This window comes from Apostichopus japonicus, chromosome 13, assembly GCF_037975245.1.
Source record: "Apostichopus japonicus isolate 1M-3 chromosome 13, ASM3797524v1, whole genome shotgun sequence".
NCBI classification, from domain to species: Eukaryota; Metazoa; Echinodermata; class Holothuroidea; order Aspidochirotida; family Stichopodidae; genus Apostichopus; species Apostichopus japonicus.
In genome coordinates this window covers 9,807,403-9,823,211 of record NC_092573.1, presented here as the reverse complement: position 1 = coordinate 9,823,211, position 15,809 = coordinate 9,807,403, and the positions used below count along the sequence as shown (strand labels likewise).

The 15,809-nt window shown below is 34.8% G+C and overlaps 1 protein-coding gene across 2 annotated transcripts in view; it reads left to right on the top strand.

Annotated features, from left to right (window-relative positions):
* The first annotated feature begins 2,412 nt into the window (after positions 1–2,412).
* The window catches only part of LOC139978280 (uncharacterized), a 30,976-nt gene continuing 17,579 nt past the window's right edge, over positions 2,413–15,809 (top strand). The window contains exons 1-2 of one of the 2 annotated variants that reach the window (XM_071988333.1): positions 2,413–3,367; positions 14,250–14,304. In XM_071988333.1, the coding sequence (XP_071844434.1) occupies positions 3,062–3,367; positions 14,250–14,304 (361 nt within the window). In that variant the 5' untranslated portion in view covers positions 2,413–3,061. The remainder of the gene's footprint in view (positions 3,368–14,249; positions 14,305–15,809) is intronic. The other variant, XM_071988332.1, reaches the window with a different exon arrangement.

Sequence of the window (15,809 nt, the reverse complement as noted above, 5' to 3'; positions counted from 1 at the left end):
CAACTAGAACTGACTTCCAAGCAAAGTGTGTAGGAAAAAAGTTAGTGTTTGCAATTTTTTTTAGAGTCCTTTTTCACTTTTGAAACTTACCGGTTGAATTCATGTCTCTATTTTTTTATCATTGAATATATAATATATCAGTTATTGTTTGTATGTTATATTATCTGGCAACTGTAGGGTAAGTGCCAACATCGTGTATATTTGAAAACGCCTGCTTGTCTCTATGAACTGCTTTGGTTTGAATCAGAGGAATGTACTTGTTAAACACAACATTTTGCACATTATGGAAGCCTCGAAATGAGAGCTAATCAAGGAGATAAAAATGTACCTCATTTGAAGGAGAAGATTAACAACAGTAATATGAAAGAGAAGCTTTCGAAAAATATTCACCATTATGTCACAGCAGATCACCGACTGTGATCCCAAAACGGGTGTTCATGGCAAAATTTAGCTATCGTTACAAACAACTATATATTTTTAACCTAGACACTGAAGTAAAATTTGTAATTTGTATTTTTTTTTTTTTGGGGGGGGGGGGGAGGGGCTGGGGGATTGGCCAAAGAACACTAGCAAACTACTTAGGACTAACTTTCACATGGGTGACAACAGTGGGTTTACATTTGAAACGCTATAGCTTTGGTGTCGCCCTAATCGTTCGGCTTTTGAAATATCAATCGAAGCCACATCTCAGGCCTGACGAAAGGGAGGTGGGGAGAGGGGGAGTAGGGTTTACGCCACCAACCTCCGGGGACAATAAGGAGTACGGAAAAATATGGCATAAAGAGCAAGTATTCTTATTTTCATGAAAAGGGCAGACTAAAAGGTTTGACCTGACGCTCGATATCACTGAAAGGGAAAACTATTAATATACTGAGAGGGGAGGCGGGGGGGGGGGCGGGTCAGTGCTTGGGGGAACGGGGTGGGGAAATGATGTATACTTAATCCACTTATAAGGTGATAGAGTAAACTGTAATCAAGTCAAATTGACCACTTAAGGCTTCGTTTTTATGAAATTACTAATTAAATTTAAACACTGACAACTGAACAGTTTCACAATTGATACATACATTTGTGGTTGTATTTCCGTCGTTGATCTAACATTTTCAGGCGGCCGTCCTCAAGCTTAGCAACTAGTTTAACATATATATATATATATATATATATATATATATATATATATATATATATATATATATATATATATATATATATATAGTGTTCTCGTCCGGATTTATCCGTCAGTGACAAATTCCGCGGCTCAATAGGTTAACTTATGTTTCTTACTCAGTAATAATTTATGATTGTTAACACTTTATCAAATATCGGAGAAATCAATGTGAGATTTATTAATCATAATCCCGTAGACCAGTTTTTTATTCAACACACTCAGCATGTTGTCAAATTTACCACAGCTGAGCTCGTAAAAACATTTTGTAATCTCTATGCCATATGTGACCATTTTGTATGTGATTGTGTTTATGTGTGCAATGACTCCCGTAGAGCGTCAGCATGGAATGAACGCAACACTGCTTTGCCATATCTATATATAAAGGGAGGCCATATCATCCATTTTGTCCCGGTTAGATCCACCACTTATTCAGTTAGCTTCCTTTCACATAATGATGTTTCTGGGATAAACCGTTTCCACTGGGAATAGTTTCCAAATTTAGCTGTCGGGTGAAAATCTTTAAAATTTACGTCATGGTCTGCGCAATTAAATAACATCTAGAAACGGAGGTGTGCTTTAGTGGAACTGTTTGGTAAAATCTAGTTGTTTTTTTTCTACTTCATTTTGAGGATTTTTGATATTTCTACCAAAAATTTAGGACAACACAGAACTATAAAGAATGCACTTACACATTTAGTGCGCGAAATGTTTTATTTCTGTGAACGAATGGCGAACAATAATTTCCATATAGCCTAATAAATGAATTTTAGTATGAGGGTAAAGACCCCCCCCCCCCCCCCCCAAAAAAAAAAAAAACAGAAGAAGAACAATGTTAATATTTTAATATAACCTGTTTAACAGTATAATAACTGATTATCGTATAACATAGAATACGCCGACAGTTTCATTGCTCGGAAATTGTCTTAATATAATTCAGAGTCAGGATATTATATAACAGTTATCAAAGGAAATATTTTTACGTCAACCAAGGGAATATATAGGTAACTATGTAATTAAACTATACACATTATTATCCCTATACCTTCCTATATACTAATACATCTTACTTTGCTGCGCAAGTATTTAGTTGTCAATAAAGAAAAAGACGTATGTGAACTTTGCTCAAGAGAAAGCCCCCAAAATTCAAGCAATTAAGGCAAGATATATGAACACATGAATACAGACGAGAGATAGAGAGAGTGAGAAAAGAGAAATGAGCGCATATGCAATCTTGAAGACGTAGAAGCAGTACACGGCGTTGCTAGGCAACTAACCCTATGACGACATCATTGGAAATTGAATGGCAATCGCTAGTCGCCATGTAAGCAAGATTGGTTAAAACGAGAGAAAAGAGACAAAAAATATGCTATTCGAGCAGATCACCGCTGGAATAAGTATATAGCACGGAAGGAAGATTATTATCGAAGCACTCTTGCATCGTTCGGAAATATTCTGTGTAGGCAATTATCATTGGTTTTTTTTCTCATCGTTCATGTACGTAGAAAAACTGGCTATATACGATACAAGCCCTGTCTGTAAGTCTCTCGGCGTTTAAGAGAATTCAGTGAAACTTCTCGACTAACGTGGTTTTCGACTTTCCCCAGCCTTTGTGTGAACTGAGTATGGATTGACATTTACTTCACATAAAAATAACTGGAATAAAACGTGTGGGCGGTGTGGAGTGTATAGAAGGCGAAGGAGACCAGTTTTTTAGTGAGGAAAAACAAATCTGATTCCAGATTTCATCGGTGTAGCGGAGAATAAACATATTGGATATATATGTGTCATTAATGATATTGAATTGATGTAATCCGTTAGGCCAGAAGAAGAAGGAATCACGCGTAGGTGAACATTTTTACCCTTAGCGGTCGGTTTCACTATCGTAAGTCACGCATGCAAAAGGAACTTGGATTAAATTTCAGTCAGTATATTTTTGTCAACGTCTCGGCTTTAACAGCATATCTGTTCGGCGAAATGGGCAAATCGTTGTTGATTTTCTGCAGTGTATTGATTGTTATTTCTGCTTTTGCGGGAAACGGAGGTTTGGCCTTCCGGACGTCGAATGGCGACTTCTCAGATGTCCTCGATTTATTAAACGAACGTCATGAAGTCCAAGAACCAGAAACGGAAGAAACCGAATTCGATGAGTCAGAAGTTGAAACACGCGATGTAGTAATTCCGCAGACAACGATACCAGAGGTAATTTTTATGTGTCACATTAAAAATTATAATATAGCAACAAACGGTATTTATTAATGTATCGATTACAAATTGAACAATATCAACATAATGCTATATAATTGGTCTATAATAAACGTCAGCAACAATATCTCAACAGGGCAGAACAAAGAATCTAAGCTGACAAAATGGTTAATTAGGCCTCATGGCCACAGATGTATCGTACACTAAAGCCAACCTATTGGAGTTACCAGTTTGTAGTTTGTAGTTCCAGTTACCAGTTTGTAGTCTATACCGGTACATCACTTTAAGATGGAATCCTTTCATAACTCTAGTTCTCAATAAGATTATTTTGTTTCCTATATGTGGCTACACTTATTTGAAAATCTGTACAGTGACGTCACATTAATTAATAAAATGTGATACAAAACAGTTATTGTATTACAAATGTAAATGTTTAATAATACGAGTCTGTGTACACACTCATCAGTGCTTGCACTGTACACTATACATTATTTACAGCTCGTCAACAGTCATTACAATAGAGAACCTTGTTCGACACGCTTGCTGCATGCTCAAATTAAATAAGTCAAAACAACAATTTATATCCGGAGGCAATCTTTAAGTCAATATTAAAGATCTGTACTGTTACGTCAACATACGTACGTTGTTAGTTATGGGTCAATACAGAGGCAGACAGACACGGTGGTGTGTATATATATAAATATTTCATGGCTTTTCATTACTGAAGGCCTATAGGCCTACACTATAACCATCTACGTGAGATATGAACTAGCTCGCGTAGTACGGTACATTACAGTGGCAAAGGCTCAGCTCTTGTCGTTGGTCTTACGTAGAAAACGACAGAGCGTTTAGGATTAATTAGATTATGGAAGATGTTGGAAGGTAACGTCACCCTCTCTGTCCCTCTATTTCGTCTTACTTGCGTGAGTGAAAACATATTTTAGTCAGTGGTTTATCTTTATTATATAAAAAGTTGTTCTATACATCTCTAGTAGCCTGTAGGGTTCTGAACGCGTGAAGAATACTGTTCCATATATACAGTAACATATACTCATGGAGAAAAGCCTAACTGTATACTGTTCGTACAGTAGCATATACTCATGGAGAAAGACCTAACTGTATGCTATATATACTAAGTTTCCAAACACTCAATGTAACTCATATTTTTTTAAAGTACCTGTTTTCAATCTAATCGTTATCAAAGTTCGTTGGAATTTACTATCACTCGAACAGCTTAGAACTCACCCCCCACCTTTCACAACCTCGCCCCCAAAACAAGAATATCATGTCGTTCTTTCATGTGTTACGTTTAACGACGTTTTCAAAGGCCGTGACACATAAAAACACCATGCCTTGTTACCTTAATCTCTGTATTTTTAACTCAATAAATGAGATGTCAAATCGACAAATAGGTTTGATACTTCTTTCTTTCACCACGACTGCGTTGGTCTAATAACACAGGCTTATTGTAGAGCAAACCATATGATTCTCGCAGCAGGTTTCCACTTTCCTGATATAGGCCTACTTATTTTTCTTCACAATGTTTGTGTCGAAAATGTGATAATTGCAAGAAGACGATTGACGACAGATGTTGGAATGAAACAAAATTTTGACACTGCAAGAGAAATTCCCGTTATGACCTATTGGAGGAGATAAGAAAAGTGTTTATAATATTAACATATATAATATAATAATTTATAACAAAGTAGCCTATATCGAACAGTATAATATATAAATATATATATATATTAATATATATATATATTAATATATATATATATATATATATATATATATTTGAGTAGAAACTATATGATTACTTAGTTGCAGCGTTATAATTTGTACGAAAGTACAACTGTTTCTGTAGGAGTGTTGACCTCGCGGCCTCATTCGGATGCTTAGAAAACATACTAAATAAATAAAGAATAAATCAAATAAAACTTAAATAAATAGGTAAAAGAAAGTAGTTGGCTGTATGCAGTAATTTGACATTAGCAAGTTCGCACAATTTTTTTTGTATTCTTTACTTAACCGAATTAATCCGAAGCCGAGCATCATTATCAACAACCACATGAATAACAAGAACATAAAACAAAAAGGATAAAACAACAACAACAACAACAGCATAACTGCATAGAAAGGATACGTGAAAACAGTCGAATAAAGCTTTCCAATCGTTACTACATTTGGAGAGGAAGCTACATTTTGCTCGTTTGTCGTCCCCCGTGGCTAAGATTATATGTGCTTTCAAGAGAATAGTGGTACTGCGCATTAAAAGCCATTGTCATTGTCATGTAATCACAAGTGTGTCCCTTTAGACCTGTCGTTCTGAAGTTAAGAGATGCGAGGAATAAAACTGAAGAAATATTTCATATTCTTACTCTAATTACTTACTTATAATTCATTACTTAAAAAAAATGATTAATATTTTTTTTTACAATTAAAATAAGTCGAAAGAAAACATTTATCCACCTACCATCTGGATGGCTTGTTCAGGTTCCTGAGATACCCTAATACCCCTTTTCTGGACGAATTAACCGCACCCCCCGCCCTCATGAAAATGGTAAAGGGCTGGACATGAACTTGTATCACTTCGACGAAATCACGCTTGGTTCTTCGTGTCCAAGTTCACATCTTGGGTGACTTGTCCTCAAAGTATCAATTATTTTCAATCTACCACCACCCCCCCCCCCCCCTTAACTACACCACATTTGCCTTGAACATGACTTACTGAAAACATCCTTACACCGCATCAAACGAATTTGACGACTCGTCACCCCCCTGTTTTGTAAAACGATATTGTAAAGAGAGATGAAATAAAAGTCATATCGCGGTTGGAGTTCTCATCAAATGACGAAAAGAACACAATATGATAAGAGTCAAGCCGAGAGGACAACAAGGTTTGTGGTTTTTCTTATCGTAGATCTCTCGTGACCTTCCCTGTTTATATACGGGCACTTTATCTTTATAATGAAATTGTCGAGAGCTATAGGACACTGTGATTTTTGGTCGACACAGCCGGGCATTCTAACTGTATACCCTCTTATCAGTTGCTTTTGCCTTTGGTCAACAACTTTATACCAGACATATTGAGCATAGCTCAAAATAAAATTGTAATTGAATAAACAAATAAATAAAACAACATCTCCTCTTAATTTGATTTTCAACAGTTTCGTCGCAAAGACACTTTTCTGTTTCAAAGGAGTGGTTATCACATCGTACTATAGCAATTTGGAAAAACCTCGAAAATTTGTATCTTCGCTAAATTATTAAAACTTGACTCGTTACGTTAATGAGCTAATGAACTTTCAATAAAGAATAACATCAATACTTTTATCAACATCAACTGAAAAAAATCGATCTATCGTAGTACACAAAAGAATATCTGAATATGGGAACTATGTATTCTTACCAAATCTTATAATGATATACACAGTATACACGCTATTAGATGTACCCTTCATTCAAGGAACATAAGTTTCATATACGTGAAAAAATTCATGAGGCCCATATTCCCTTACTAATTAGCCCTTTATGAAACTCATTCCTCACTTATTCACGTGTTACGCTCATTGGACCTCTTAATTTGTTCGATCCTTTCTTGTATTTTTACGTTTTATGTTCTACTTTTTGTTGTGTTTTTGTACTCAATATTTTTCTTGTAAAGCACATTGCGACCATCGGTATAATGCGCTATATTAATATTAATAATAATTATTATTAATATTCCTTGTAATACAGAAACACAAGGACGACGTACACAATGGTTAGTGTATGACATACGTTTTCCGAAATTTATAGCTCATAATATAGGACAGTCCATGCTCACTATTTGTGTCTGACTTCGTAGCACAATGTTAATGTATGACCTATTTCATTCTCATACTTTATTCAATATGAATCATAGAAATATGCCGTTTATTGCGGTATCCCAAAGTTGATGCCACATGGCATAGAAAGAATATTATCAAATCAAGAACATGACTTTACCTCAATCAATTGTTACTTATAGATTCGTTGTGAGAAAATGTCCATTGTTTGTTTCTGGTGGGCGGGGGGGGGGGGCGTAAAGATCCACTACTAGTAAGTCAGACTTATTTAATAATTGTAACTTAAAACCACATAGATCTGTACTCTCACATTGAGGGTTACAAATATGAACATCTCTTAAAAATGTTGTGGTTTGTATTTGTATCCAACGTGTGGCGTTGAATTTTTTCATCCAAAGTTCTCACACACATGCCCTGTTGTCCTGTCCAAATCAATTCTACCCCAGGCGTGGACGAAGAGCACCCCTACTGATATTTATCGCTCAAAGTGACCAGTCAAAGCAGGACTTTTATTATCAATATTAATGCAATTCCTTTTGAGAACAGTTTTGCTATACGAGAGGTCAAAGATCCCTGTTTTAAGACACCACAGAGGGTTCAAAACTCGTTACTATTTTTCACTTTCAGGTTTGAGTGAAGGGAAACAATTACCACAGCGTTGTTTAAAATACAAACAACGTCGTTTCGTTGTCACAAGTATATCAAAGCTTTGTATAATTTCGTTGATTTTCAGTTTTAACGATATAATGACAAACAGTTGCCAAGTGTTTACAATGTATTAACAAATATAATGGTATGTTTGGCAATAGTGTCTGAAAAAGCGAACCATGAATCGGGGATTTTTTTTAACGCGTCTTGAATATAGGTGACATTTGTGAACATCGCCGGTGGGCAAATGTTAACATGACTCTATGTTAACATATTTCCAAGCCTTTATTGACCGAATACATCGATATTAACAGTTTTTTGTTGAGATCTTGTTTCTGCTTACAACAATCTATGGTTTTCAACAAACAAACAAAATCTAACCATCCAAATGAATGAAATTTTAACACAAAAATATGTCGCTCCGTATCATCATTTAAATATGCAATGTGATACATATTTGTGGAATAGTGGACATTTGTTTACATAAAAGTGTGATACCCGTGTCGTTACCCTAGGGACCGCCGATTATATTTGCACGCAATATATCGAAGTATATAGTGCATGAATTAATGATTAAGGTAACCGAAAATACCACATATCGTGCAGTTTGCAACAGTTTGAAACGGCAATGGGCTGGAAATTCACGAAATAATGACAAACTTCCAGCTTCTACGGGATTCGAATCGTTGCCTCTCGTGGGATATACGGACCTCCTAACCAACTGGGTAATAGACGATGATGTTATGTCCAAAGGTTCAAAACCAGCAGAGTCCCTGAAACAGCTGCATAATATAGACTTTAGAAAAAAAAAATTTTTAGCCTTTCCTCCTGTCCACCCTTTTTTTACCTATAAACTGGGCCTCTACAAGTCATAACTTCGTCGCCTATTTCTGTTTTTTTCTGATATCGATGATGTTTTCATCAGGTTTCTGGTACAAATGAGACATTAGAACATAACAGGCCTCTCTGCATGAATAATTGGATTAAGTATCTATAGTGCTGAGATCGCTCACCGTGAACATTCGGCTGTTGTACCTATATCACTGGCCTATATTAGCTAGGCCTGTACAATGAAATAGTAGACATAAGTGCCCACTTCTAGCATCATTCATTAGCCTATGTAATAATTGCACGATAATTGCATATTCTTGTTTGTTAACGAGGCCACTGTTTGCTTCGGTAAATTTAGAAAATTCGTGATTGAGATTCACTCATGGGAGTGTTTTTTTCTGAATTATGTTGACGACTTTGACGAGGGTATATTTAATACTCGCTAGTGTTAGAAATCTAAAACATCGGTATAAGTATCGAGATATACAGTATCGTAATTTTTCCTCTATTATAGTAAAATTAAACTTGATCAATGTTTAGACTGAAAGGTTATAACCTACCACGATATGATGAGTGTAATCAGCTGAGCCTACATCTTGAGCCGATAAAAACAAGCATGTTGTTTCATCTTGCTTACGGTACTATACGCAAGTAGCGGCGTAAGAAGGTTGGATCTGGCTGGAAACCCGGGTGCCAGGGGGGTCGTCGAAGTGAGGCGGGAAGTGTGACTTTTGTTTTGAGGTGGAAAATCACAAATTGAAACCTCTGTGAATTCAATAACGGAACATTACTTTGTAATAAACAAAGGGGTTTTGATGTTTACAAAAAAAGAGAAATGTAGGCCGTTTCATTCACTATAAAAAGGACATCTTTTTAATATTCCAAAAGTGAACAAAAGGTGACTTTCATCAGCAAAATCGAGTACTCCTTTAATTATGAAAAAACGGTACTTTTATTAAACAAAAGTGGAGATGCATGGGTCCCCCGTGCTCATCCCGGTCACCACCCTTCAATAAACTGATACAACAAGAATGGAATCCAGAATAACTTTCCTTTTACTCTTAGTGATCACCTTCTTGGGATGTGTCTGAAATTCGAAGACCGAATACTCTACGAACCTTTTTTTGCTTTTGTTTTTTGTTGCCCTATTCAGTTTTTGTGCTTGGTTTGATAGAATCCTGAGTAACTGTCACAAACTAACAAATTACATTTTGCCACTTCATAATGAATACAATATTTCGTAGATTATTATTATTATTATTTTTGACATTAGCAATAATTAGTATTTTCTATCTTTACTTGCCGGAATATATTGCCCTTACTGATCTTCACAAAATCTTTATAATCTATTTATAATCTAAATATTTAGATTCGTGTTTATAAACTTTACAAGACTGACTTTTAGACAAACATTACTGTTAATAAAACAGCCATCAAACAACAACTGCGTGAGGTAATTTTACTTCCGTACTCCTGGGAATAAAACGTGTCAGAATCTCAACATTTGTGATTTTATCTCTGTCGATGTTATTATGAACACATCTCTTTGTATTATGGTCTTATTATTATCATTATACTCTCCTTCTCTCTGCCTTCGCTTTGTTGGTTATGCCATTCCATGGATGAAGAGCAGAAACATGAAACACATAATCATATAATGTTAGGCATAAGAATAATAATCATGAGATTTTGTTTGTCTCTAAAAAAGTTAAACAAACTTTCACATACATGGAAAAGGCTATTGTAGTAAACATAATTAGCTTATCTCCAATCTTATTTTATAACAGTAAATGCCTAATGACATTTTGTTGGCAAAATATGTACAAGTTAAAATTTAATATTATTTTTTAGTGATCTGAATTACGCCATTTGTAACATCTGCGTAATCTAGCATACCATGAAAGTTTAAATCAAAGTGTATGATTGGCAAAGAAACACAAAATAGTAAATATATCGGGTTATTTTTTGATAGACCATGCGACCTTATTTCGTAAGCTCGTATAATCATTACAAAACTGTACTATAAACTTACCTGTTTTTGCCTAGTTTGGAACTGTTAGACGTATTATTATTATTATTATGCCTACTTCGATCGATATTGATTGCATGAATTAAATAATCGATTTTCCTAATCGATGAAAGGGCCATCTTAAAATTACAAAAGATTGCACCAATTGTAGATATTTTCAATTCAGCAACAATTACGGTAACACTTTAAATTATTTTTGGAAGTCTTGGTATGTTTGATTTCGGGGGAGAGGAGGGGTGTGGATGGGTGTGGAGGGGAGTGGAGAGACGGAATCCTCTGATATACCCCCCCCCCCCCCCCATTGCAAAGTACCCTTACCATAAATGGGGAGTTTCACCCTTGTATATCTTTAATTACTTCGCCGATCAAGCGAGAAAACAAAATGTGCTTTCTGCCCTCCAGTTTGTTTAAGAACAACCCCAAATTGAGTCTATACCCCAAGAAATACAATCTTCAATTACAGCAGTAAAAATGAAAAATTTTGTTTTGGCGTTTATCAATTAGGGTGACAGCCAAAATATATTAGCCTATTCTCTATTTGATCTCTCTATTTTTAAATATGTTGAATATTATGAGATGGATTCAATATCCGTAAGTGAAATATTCATGACGGGAACTGATTAAATCAACCGATAACCATTTTTTTGGCTAATAGATTATCTTTGATTGCATCCGCTACGTGACCAATCAGTCGATGTATCAACTGCTACCAAGATAATCGAAGAACATGAGCAGTTGTAAATTTAGGGCAAAAAGGGCAATTCTCGATAGTTTTTAGCCCTTTTCTGGATCATTTATCAGCTAACGACTTCCTGATTCAAATAACTGACTGTAAGGTACACCTTATAGCTGATTACGGTTTGTTATTCAGGAATAAACAAACCCATCTTCATCTATGTGACGCAGATTGCAAAGGAGAACTTCCCAAAAAATAGCGAAGTAAAATTCGAGCTCGGAGAGCTATATCGTGAATTTAGAGTCATGTCAGGGGTGTGCCATTTTATCAATATGTGACGTCATATGTCGCCACTTGAAGGTGAAATATGATAGTTTCCCTGCCTCTTTGATTATATATATTATTATTATTATTGGTGAAAGCTATACTATACTTTAGCTATCGTTTAAAGGTTCGTAAGTTTTAGTAATAAACAAAAATATTCGAAAAAATATCCAATCATTAACATACGAAATTAAAGAGTAACAGTCAAAATATTAAGACTTCAATTACAAGTGATGAATATGCGACGCCATCTTCAGGCTTCAGGCTTCCTCTAGTCTTCATCTACCATATGAGACATATCAAATGTGATATTTAGCATAAAACGGGGAAAACATCGGAGCTGTTTGGGCAGTTCGTCATCAAATGTATCTCTAATGCACATAATAATGATGAGCGTTGCTTCTCTGTTTAAATTTACTTATAGATAAACATCATGTAGTGATTGTCGTTTATATATGTCGTATATATATATATATATATATATATATATATATATATATATATATATATATGTCGTACATATATATATATGTCGTATATATATATATATATATGTCGTATATATATATATATATATATGTCGTATATATATATATATATATATATATATATGTCGTATATATATATATATGTCGTACATATATATATATATATATATATGTCGTATATATATATATATGTCGAATATATATATATATATATATATATATTTATATTGGAAAAGAGGCCGGGAAAAGTGAGGAGTAACCATTCATAACAAATAGACATCTTATCCCAAAGTATATTCCCATGTGAATAAGAGGCCAGTTGTTGGGGTACCTTGTTTACATCATGTGTACAGTGTTTTATACGATGACGTATCTGGCGTTCAAATAATTCATGAACTAACACATTCAGAATTTGCAAATTATAATATACTGTTTGCTATAAATCTCTTAAACTAGAACTATATATACTGTAAAAATTATAAAGGTTCAGGGAGGTATTCTGCTTATTAGAAATACATAACTGACCGAGGTATGTAAATTGGTGTACTGCAGCTAATTAAAATCTATTCGATATTTGCATTTATAAAATTATTTTGCTAGGAATGGAAAACGAGTTATTCTCAAACCTACGCCGACACTTTTTAATTATAAACAAAAGCAATTTAGAGTTCTCTCTTTGAGAATAGTTAGGATGATCAGTTGTTTGATGAGTGAATGATACTCTTATAGTGAGAGACCGTGCATGAAAGGCTGATCTCTATAAATGTCTTGATTTAAGAATTACGGAATTATTTATAAATGGTCGGCGAAGTATTCTATTTTGCTATAAAGAACATGGACCGAGGTATGTAAATGGTGACGAATAGGATTTGGGCAGGCACTTCAGAAACAATTAGTCAGGGAAGGAGAACGGATTATTTTCAAATGTCTCCGATCTTACTCACATGCTCTTAATTCACGCCCCCCCCCCCCCAAACAAAAAGAGAGTTTGAATTCATTCTTAGAGAGTATTCAGGATGTCTTTATTTTAGGAGTTAATTCACTATTAAGAAGATTGGCTTAACGCAAAAGTAGCTGTAAACTTGGTCTCGATTTTTACGTTTATTTTGGAGCTAAATTTGAAAGATTTTTTTTGTCGGGAAGTACGAAAATTTACTTCTCAAAAAGAGTGGGCAGCCTTTTAACTCTGAAAGAGTGAAATTTGTATCTTTTGAAATATGAGTGTGGTGAGATTCTACGGTGATTTGTCGAATGCTAATCGCATGACAGATCTCTTCAGGTAACCATGACTACCTATACCTATACTCCGTACAGAGCTCACGTGACATTACTATTATTATGTTCCTATAATTAACAAAGATAACCTAAGAAAACAACATGTCCCATTCAATGTTATTCATTAATACGCCAAGTATCGCTCTTGACAACATCCTTGAATTTAGTGTTGCCATGGAAACATCAGTTGTGTCACCACGTTCCAAAAAAGTACCTGGCTAAGGATTTGTGGCTTATTGGATTGTCTAAGCTCTCGAGGCTTCACGTTCATTTCATTTACATCTACCTACAACACGTTGGGTACGCATGAAGGATAACGTTACAATTTAAACTTGACAAACTAATAAAGAATCAGCACTAAACGACCTAATTTCCATATCAACATTTCTCCAGGAGTATATTCTGTCAAAAACAAAGGAATAAAGTTGTTAACGGGGAAGGGTGGGGGTGAGGTGGGGTGGGGTGGATGGCTAACATTTTATCACACTCCCAGGCAATGTCGCATACAAGGGCAACAATTGAAACTAGTGATACACAAACGTTGTTAAAATGATTCAAAAGTTAGCATCATTTTGAATCAAACAGCCCCCTTATACCCAATAGAAATTGTTCCCGAAGGGGAGGGGACATCTTTCCCTTGAGGCCCCTCCCACTAAGACAGAGCCCCTTCACTTGGTTCAAGATAAGAATCCAAATTATGATATGGCTGCAAAGCTGATGATAACTGAGTACATATTCTGTTCAATTTCGTTAAATATTTTTATTTTCTCTTCTTTAGAATGGTGGAACCTACTGTCATGGAGAAGTATTGGAACCGAGTGAAAAATACATTGGTAAGACGCAAGCGAAAAGTGAAATTTGTTTATAAAACAAACAAACAACCAAATGACCAACCAAAAAAAAAACCCCAAACGAACCCCCCACCCGCCCCCACCAAAAAAAAATTCCCCATGGCCTGACACGAGTAAAGCCTTTATAGGTAACATTTGGATCTCTCCTCACAAACAACTTTGACAGTGTTAAATCGTAAAATGACATAAGAAATACACTGTTTTGTTTGAACATGGAAATATTACTCAATTCAAAATCCCTTATACTTCTTTTATATTTAACTGCAGATATTGTGTACCTTGGTAACAACTCGTGCTTATTTGGATAACCTTTAGATAAAATGATTTGAACAAAACTATACTCTTTCACGGGTGATTGGACCGTTTCCGATCTTCAATATGAAACAAAACCCAGACGAGACTACCATTAGGTTTCAATGTCTTGAGCTGTCGGTGGCATTTTGGTGACATTTCGTAGTTGATTCAGCTTTGAAGATCAAATGAAATAAATCAATATTAAGATCATGCCTTGGTTTATTCAGTACTGTATATACTGCTTATATAACAACTGGAAGCAACCAAGGTCAACACTGCATATTCATTTCAACTATATGAAATACTAAAGCATTAAATCTATATAATACATTTAATGGATGAACTAAGGCACAACTGTAATCTTTATTACAAAAAAATAAAAAACAGTAGTATAATTTGGATGCTAGTAATATTTCAAAAAAATAACCAATCCAGTTTTCAAAGATATTCATCCTTTCCTCCATCTGGCCCTCTGGAAATTCGAATTTAAAATGGTTTAAGTTTTAAATTGATAATAACGTTGAATCCATAAATTTTAAAACTAATCAGTTGTTTTTATAAATTCTGATAACTCATAGAAAAATGATTTATTTACTTTATACTAAAACAATAGATGAAAACAGAACATAGATGACATACAACATCATTTGTCTCTGATAAAATACTACTTGAGGCGATTTATAGTCGTATGCTTTTCAATTAAGATTTTTGACATTTCTGAGGCGCAGACAAATAACTGCGCTAATGGTGCTGTGTGGTAGACTAAGTAGTGCAGCCACTTTGACTAATGATGCGCCTCAAATACTCACAAGAGTCAGCTCCCTCCCTCTTAAAAATTAGAAAAGAAAAAAGGGAAAATATAAATAAATGTGTTATTAAACATATTAATATAACCTGGACAATTAACAATGGTCTTAAAATTGAAGAAACTAAAATTATTTCTGTGACTAAAGACATCATGTTAAATGAGTTTTTAAATGTATGAAGTTTAAGCAGAATTTCAGATATGGCATATCGATTCTGACTCTTTAAGTTACTGATCAACTTTCTAATGATGTCAAACATCTCGAATAGTTCATTAATATTCCATTATTTGGCTGTGACGTCAACTCCTCTGTTCAGAAGCCTTTTGTTAATGTTAAAACAATTGTTGTTTTCTTTATATTATAATACTCCACAATTTACACACACAA